The following is a 7,843-nucleotide window of genomic DNA, read 5'->3' on the forward strand; positions in this document are numbered from 1 at the left end:
TTTTCAAAAATGGCATGCAAAAATCACTTTAGTAATTAATAAAGAGTTTTCTTTGACAGAAATTGCTTTAACAGACTCAGGTGTTGACATGAATTGTATACAAGAATGACTAATACCTTTAAAGTATTATGAAAAATCATCTAAAAGATTAACTCAGGCTAATGGAGAAAAGTTCATAATTAATTATAAAATATCTAATGTTCACATATGTAACGATGGAATATGTTTTGAAACTGTTTTTGTTTCAATTAAAGACCTTTCTTCTAAAATTATTTTAGGAAATCCCTTTATGGCTTTACTTTTTCCCTTCTTAACAACAGATGAAGGAATTAAAACTAATATGCTAGGAAAAGATATACTTTTTAAATTCATTTCACCACCAATTCCAAAAGAAATCTATATACTCAATAATACTTCCATAATAAAAGAAATTGACAAAGAAAGAATTTACAGGAAAAACATACATTTGTTATCTTTAAAGTTAGAAATAATATATGAAAGAATTGCTGATCAATTGATAGATCTCATATTCATGAACAAAGGGCTAGTACCTCGGGGAACCCAAAAAGAAGAACCATGAAAGGAAGTAGCTGGGAAAACTTTCAAACTGGCAGGGATGGAATCAGCTCACTCTGGAAAAATGACAAAAAGGAAAGGTAGCCAAAAAGCTGAGTCTGAAAAAGGTGAGGTTTAGAAGCCTTGAAGAAAGAGAAATTAGAGGTCAACTTTCTAGGGACACCCTATAATGGAAAGTCAGCAAGAGGCTTTTGGGGAAAAAGCATCAAAAGAAGAAAATTATAAGAAACAAGGAAGGGACCAACCACCAAAGTTGCTAGCACAACATTGGCTCTGGTACCCAAGGGAGCAAAGGAGGGGAATCAATGATACCCCGAAACCCTAAGATGATACTATAAAAAGGGGAAGCAACCAATAGTGAAGGGGCATTCAATAACAATGAATTAGAATAGAATCATTGAGAAAATTCTGTAAATAAACCCAAAGAAAGTAACAAAAGAAAGGAAAATACCACCTAGTATCCTCAAATCGCCATTATAGGACATACATGAATTCAAAGGGATTCAAACTTTACAAGTCTTAGAGGCTTAAAGAGCCATCTAAGTTTGTGATTTTTGAGCTTATTTGGACAATGTAATATGTCTTAGTGAGCATATTATAATACACAATTAAGAAAAGTAATGGAATATCTCGCATTGTCTTAAGGATCCTTAACGTTTATTCTATGTTTTTTGTTTATCACATTGCTCATTTACTGTTTCTTACTGTTCCATGTATATATATTTTTTGCTTGTTAGTATGTATGTATTGTAGGATTCCTGCTCTGTACACCATTTGGTTTGTAATCAGCCTATTTAACTGCGGTGAACCAAGCCCAGTCCCTTAAAACAACAACTAAAAGGCTCAAGTTCCTTACTTCTACTTGGGCCTAGACACCGTCCAAAAAAGGACCCTCACAATATCTAAAGATACAAGTGGTGACATGGCATCTAAATTTCCAATCAACCAAGTTCAAGAAGGTTTTTTTTTTTTTTTTTTTCTTCGTATCTTTAGACTTCAGCAGGTTAAAAGAAAGTGAATATTGATAAATAATAAATAAATAAATAAAAAGAAAGAAAACGGCGTCGTTTCGTTTCCTTTTAGTCTCTGTTTCTTTATCTTCTCTCTCTTTCAAGCAAACCTCTCAAAAAAAAAGAAAAAATCACAAAGGTTTTTTGGGTTTCCAGCAAAAAAATCTCTCCAGCTCTCTGTCATTGAATAACTTTTTTTTTTTTCTTTCCCTGATTTTGTTTGCAGCTCTGTATTCAAACTATATTCATTTAAATGGAGAAGACAGTTCAACCTTCCAATAAGGTATAAATGAAATCTTTCAAAGAACTTTCCTTTTTCAAGTTTTTCATTTTAATGTAGAAGTTGTAAACTTTATAGGGATTCTTAGGCTCAGTGATCCCTTTTAATCTGTCCACTCTAGTGTGGTATATTAGTTTGAACAAACTGTAATTCTAAAATTGAACCCATTAGCTGAGCATTTGCTTTATTGAAATTTTCTGGTTGAGTTGAACCCATTAGCTGATTATTTGCCTTATTGAAATTTAAGTTGAACCCATTAGCTGAGTATTTGCTTTATTGAAACTTTCTTGTGTGAGTTGAACCCATTTGCTGATTATTTGCTTTATTAAAATTTACGTTGAACCCATTAGCTTAGTATTTGCTTTATTGAAATTTTCTTGTGTGTATTTTGTGTTTGAAATGTTTAAGTGCAAGAGGAACCATGTGGGTTTGGAGGATAGGATAAGTCGGTTCCCAGACGAAATACTAGTCTCTATTCTGTCTTTCTTGACTTTTGAAGAAGCAGTCAGAACTAGTGTTCTTTCGCACCGATGGAAACATCCGTGGCCCTTCTTCTCTGGTAGTTTGGACTTTGATGATCCGGATACAATGTGGGACATTGCGGACGAAAAGAAACAATTGAAAGTCGAAAGAAATAATTTTGCAAAAAGGGTGAACCGTATTCTAAAATTACATCAAGGCTCAAATATAGACCAGTTCAGAGTTTGTTTTTAGTTTAATAGATATTCTAAACATCGCGTTGATGGATGGATTGACTTTGCAATGTCAAAGAGAGTTAAGAGGCTTGAATTGGACTTTACACCAACATGGGTATGCAAGAGTCAAATGCGTTATACATTTCCACATGAACGGTTTACAAAACTTGAAAGTTCTGTTGGAGTATCTTGCATCAAGTCCCTGATGTCCCTTACTCTAATGAACGTACGTGTAACTGGCAAGCTTCTTGAGCACTTGCTATCCAATTGTCCCTTGCTTGAAAGATTACATGTCTCTGATTCTGATGATCTAGTGACTGTGAAGGTTTGTGGTTCATCACTGCGGTTGAAGTACTTACACATAATACGTTGTTTAGAATTTAAAAGTATTGAGATTTTTGCACCAAATCTTGAGTCTTTGGGCCTCGTTGGTAGACAAACTGAGATGCATGTTAATCATGCACCTTGTCTTCTAGATGTATGTATAGGGGGAAGCAAACCTGTGACTTCTGCAATTTGCCCTCTTTCAAGCTACCTTTCTCAGCTACAGAGTTTGATACTTCACATTTGCATTTATCCAAATGTAAGTACTTTAACATACTTTTTCAATCTCTTGCATTTATGTTTATATGGTTTTACACAATGTTATCTCATTTCTCGATTGTTTAATTCAGGAAAAATTGGAATTCTTAAAATTTCAACCATTAACCAATCTTAGACACCTCAAATGGAGAGTTACTGCATCTGATGGAGAGAGCCTTGTCTATTTAATATCAATGGTAGAAGCAGCACCTTTCTTAGAGAAATTTACTTTGGAGGTGACCACTCTTACTTCATAGCTTGCCACTTGAGCTTAGTGATAACTTTCATTCTTTAATTTAGGTGATGCTATTTGCATATTTGGCTTATGGTTTTCCATCTTTTTTTATCTATTGAAAAGATATCTCTTGAACTTGACTTGTCATTTGCCATGAGCATTTATATTATTTTTATGAGTTCTATTAGAATCATCATCTTCACCCTTCAAGGTTTAGCAATTTCTTCCATAAGTGAATTTTCAACTTTTCTACAGCCCCCTAACCTTGCTCTGACATTCTCTCTAATGGTTCCAAATATGGCTTATGTAATTTTCCCTTCATGTAATTTGATAATCATTATTTGTAGTTTGATTGTGATATATAAAACAAGGAAAACATTAGTGAAAGCTTAATCTCCTAGGACATGCATGTAGAGCAGCAAGTTGATGTGTTTTTAGTGAAACTTTATAATTAAATGAAACCTAGAAATGATTTTGTATCAGTGGTGATCAGTCTAGTAATGTCACTAGTACTATTGAATTTTTTGGAGTATTTATTTTATTTTTATTATTATTATTATTATTATTATAAATGATTACAGCAACCATTCTAAGTTATCTCTTTGGTATCCAGTGTCCAATGTCATCATTGTGCCTAATTTAATTATCGATTTACATTTTTTAGTGTTTTTTCTTTTTTCTAATTTGTACAACTTAATTTCTTTTGTTTTCTAGCATGATTTAAATGCATAAAGCCATTACTTCTATATTTACAAGCCTCAAAAATTGAGTTGTGAAGCATTCTAGGCTTGCTTAAAGCCCAAAGCGCCAAAGGGAAAGTGCTTCTTAAGAGCTCGTTTGGTTATGCAGTTTCTAGCTGCACTTTTTCAAAGTGTAAATTTTTTTTTTTTTTTTTTTTTCTAGATATAGTTTTTTAAAACAATCCCATTTTCAGAAAGCTCGGGGAAAAAAATTTAGCAAACTGGCTTACTAGTGAGCCTACATATTAAGTGCACCTAATGCAAATTGGCTTTGCTTTTTTCTGATTTTGCAAGGCATAAATCAATTCCTAAACTTATATGCTCAACTTAGCAAGAGGTTAAACCCTAAAGGCTAAAACGCTACCCAAATCCCACAAACCTGTTGTCTAAAAGTCACTAAATAGGTGATATTTTATTTCTGGGTATATTTTGATTTATTCATGTCTTTTGTTTTTATTATTGCTATCATGGTTGTGAATCAAACACAGGGAATGTATTAGTTTATTATTTTTTAAATTATGATGTAGAAATATTAAAAATTGAAGTTGCTTATATATAGGATATGAAACTCTTAACCAACAAGTTTTGTGAAATTGTATATTGATGTAATCTTTTGAGATAGTTGATTTGAAATATTAGAATTTTTTTTTTTTTTAGATAAGATAAGATTTTTTTTTTTTTTTTTTTTATACATCAAAAAAAGCTTACATGACTTAGGAGTTAGGACACATGTAAGCTTCATAAGGTGCTACCTAACACAGTTTGAAGGAATTCCTCCAAACTGGGTTGCAGCCAAACTTTGTCCTTTGTCTATTCAGGTTTTTTATAATTTTTTGATGCATTATGAGTCTTATGACTCCAAAAATCAGGGTTAAGCCTCCTATTTTCTTACAAGACTTCTGAGTCAATGTTGACTGACTTTTTACTTGGCTTGACTTGTATCTTTATTTTACTTAGTAAAAGTTTGAGTTTTGAATCACTCACGTCTCTCTCTCTCTCTCTCTCTCTCTCTCTCTCTCTCTCTCTCTCTCTCTCTCTCATGCGCTGACACACACACACTTGGGGACTATACTAAAATATTGTGTTGCACATGCAAAACCCTTGTAATATATGAGATGTAGCAATTCATAGTGGGTGGAGAAAGGTGGGGTGGGGTAGGTCTTAGTTCAAATATTATCTTCATTATTTTATGTTAGTTCAACTCAATTAAGGTGGATTCACAATTAGTTCGATGTATTTTATGTGAACCATTTTATCATTTCCAAAATGACATACGGAGTGTACTTGTTGCAGCAAGTCATAGTTTTCTAGTGCTGTAATCATATAGCTAACTTTTTTAATCGGGATCAAGAAGCATACTTGTCTAAAGTTCTTTACCAGTAAATTTGATTTATAATGGTTAGTTTATCTTGCAACTTGTCATGCACAATATGATTCTTATTTTCTTTTCCTTAATTGCAGTTGTTATGGAGTAAACCCCTGATGGAAAGAGAATTTAGGAAGGTGATGAAATATCCAAATGAGCACCTCAAGGAGCTGGAAATAATGGGGTTTGTGGGGCGTGCAATAGACATGGAGCTTACCGTTTACTTACTTGAAAGTGCCATCAAACTTGAGAAGATTGTTATTAATCCTCGATCTCCAGCTCTTGTGGGAACCCCTTGGGAGTTTGAGACGACTGAGAGAAATGAAGGAGCTATAGAACGTGCCAACCAACTTAAGAAAAATCTACCTCAAGGAGCTGAATTACTTATACTTTAATCATTGTCATTAATATTAGCTTAAGTGGTGTTGTTTGCTAGGTACCAGTTGATATATATAGAGAGAGACTACAAATTAATTGTTAAAATGTGATGATTGTCTTTTTACTGTTTTCATTGTAACTACTTAATGATGGGCAATATGAATTGCAATAGTTAATGCTGACAATCTCCATTTTAATGTAGCATTGCGTTTTTTATTGTTATTTTTTATTTTTTATTTTTTACTTGGAACTGTTATTTAACCTTTCAAATTGAAGTCAATTACTGATTTAGATTGTATACATTTAGCTTGTGATATAGCAAAACGATTAATAGACCATCTATGTTCTCTATATTATATATATCACTGAGAAACATATATGCCAAAAATTATCAGATGATGAAAATTTGGGGCCCCACTGAAGGCGTAGTCTATTGGGAAAGCCGGGAATAACAACAACAACAATAATTGTTGTGTGATTAAGCAGGGGCAGAATTGGAGCAGAGGGGGAGATGGCTCTTATTTGGTAATTAACTCAAGAGAAATGGGACAAAGTTGATCCTACATATGCAGTGAGTTGTTCTAAATAATTGTGGTGTGATTAAGCGAGGGCTTGAATTGATTGGCAAAGAGAAGGGGGCAGAATTGGAGCAGAGGTGATGATGGCTCTTATTTGGTAATTAACTCGAAGAGAAATGGGACAGCGTTGATCATATATATGCAGCGAGTTGTTCTAAGAACACAACAATTGAAGTGTTGGTTCATCATAGGTCAAAATAGAACAATAAAATACTAAACCGGGACCCATCACAACTTTTGACAAAAATGTTGTAGCATTTTGTTATGTACCTAGACTTTCTCATATATGACTACAAGGTAATTGTTCATACTTGTTACTTATTTACTCCTGTTTGTGGCAATTTGATAAAGTGGCTCCTTCTTTGTAGCTAGTTTGATATGGTGTTAATTTTTCATGAATTGATGGTGTGGAGTTTGCTAGGTAAAATTTTCTTTTTGAAAACTTATCTTACTAGAATTTATTTCAAAGATTTGATAGTGTACGGCATGCCATGTCATTTTAAATAACATAAATGACATGACACTAGATACACCTTTAGATTTATAATATTTAATCAAAACCATGAAATGAATCCATTAAAATAGAAGATGATCCTAATCTGGTCCAATCACTAGCAATATGTACATTATCATGGACATCCGAGCCTCTCTTTCAAGCTGTGTTAATGGGCTGCCCAGAAAATTCCTATTGATGCAAACTTTGTAACCCCTAACTTTGCAAGTAGGCTTGTTAACACCTCTTGGTTCTTTTTGCTGACTCCTAGTGGTGTGTTCTTCTCTTTTACATTCGCTTGCCAAAAACAAAATGTCAATTTTGCAAGTAGGAGTAACTTGAACTGTGTCAACAGCCTGGTTCTCATTCCTGAATCCTAAAGGACTATGACAATCCTTTGAAGGATATATGCTTCTCACTTTCATCTTAGGTGTGTAAGCCATATTTTCAACTAAAACCCTTCATTCACTAAGGAGACATTGCAAAGCAGAAGGAGAACTCTACTATTATTGCAGCTTGGCAGCATGTCTCTCTTCTAGGCAACAAAATACACAGTAATTTGCTTCATGCAATTAATGGATTACTCATGACCTGAGCACTAGAGCACCAGAGACAAGGACAATAAACTGTTACAAACTCAATGTTATATCCCACAGAAAAGCTGAAATTTTTTTGACCTGGACAAAGAAACAGAAACAAGGACAACAGCGACAGCAACAACAACAACAAAAAGGCAACTGCCAGCACTATGAGATTAGAAGACAATTTCTATACTAATACTGATTATTGATGGTTGATGCACCTTGTTGCTGAGACGTTGCAAACTTTTATAATCATAATTGAGTAATCAAGGTCAACAAAAGCAAGGCAAAATGTGAAACCTAAGAATGAGAAGTTATATATACAAGTC

The 7,843-nt window shown here is 33.6% G+C and overlaps 1 protein-coding gene across 2 annotated transcripts; it reads left to right on the forward strand.

Annotated features, from left to right (window-relative positions):
• The first annotated feature begins 661 nt into the window (after positions 1-661).
• LOC115984070 lies at positions 662-6,065 on the forward strand. Of its 2 annotated transcripts, XM_031106951.1 has the most exons (5): positions 662-1,535; positions 1,813-1,869; positions 2,275-3,144; positions 3,236-3,379; positions 5,580-6,065. In XM_031106951.1, the coding sequence occupies exons 3-5, from the start codon at positions 2,629-2,631 to the stop codon at positions 5,877-5,879; spliced, it is 960 nt and encodes a 319-aa protein (XP_030962811.1). In that variant the 5' UTR covers positions 662-1,535; positions 1,813-1,869; positions 2,275-2,628; the 3' UTR covers positions 5,880-6,065. The 2 variants fall into 2 exon arrangements, with proteins under 2 accessions (XP_030962811.1, XP_030962810.1); XM_031106950.1 differs by lacking the exon at positions 662-1,535 and having other exon boundaries at positions 1,581-1,869.
• Positions 6,066-7,843: the final 1,778 nt, after the last annotated feature.

Source organism: Quercus lobata, chromosome 4, assembly GCF_001633185.2.
Source record: "Quercus lobata isolate SW786 chromosome 4, ValleyOak3.0 Primary Assembly, whole genome shotgun sequence".
Classification (NCBI taxonomy): Eukaryota; Viridiplantae; Streptophyta; class Magnoliopsida; order Fagales; family Fagaceae; genus Quercus; species Quercus lobata.

What these genes read in the sequence shown, in the direction of transcription:
- LOC115984070 (XM_031106951.1), top strand. Translation starts at nt 2,629, where the DNA reads ATGTCAAAGAGAGTTAAGAGGCTTGAATTGGACTTTACACCAACATGG. An exon ending in ACATTTGCATTTATCCAAAT is followed by an intron (nt 3,145 to 3,235) that starts GTAAGTACTTTA and finishes TGTTTAATTCAG; the next exon opens with GAAAAATTGGAATTCTTAAA. An exon ending in TAGAGAAATTTACTTTGGAG is followed by an intron (nt 3,380 to 5,579) that starts GTGACCACTCTT and finishes CCTTAATTGCAG; the next exon opens with TTGTTATGGAGTAAACCCCT.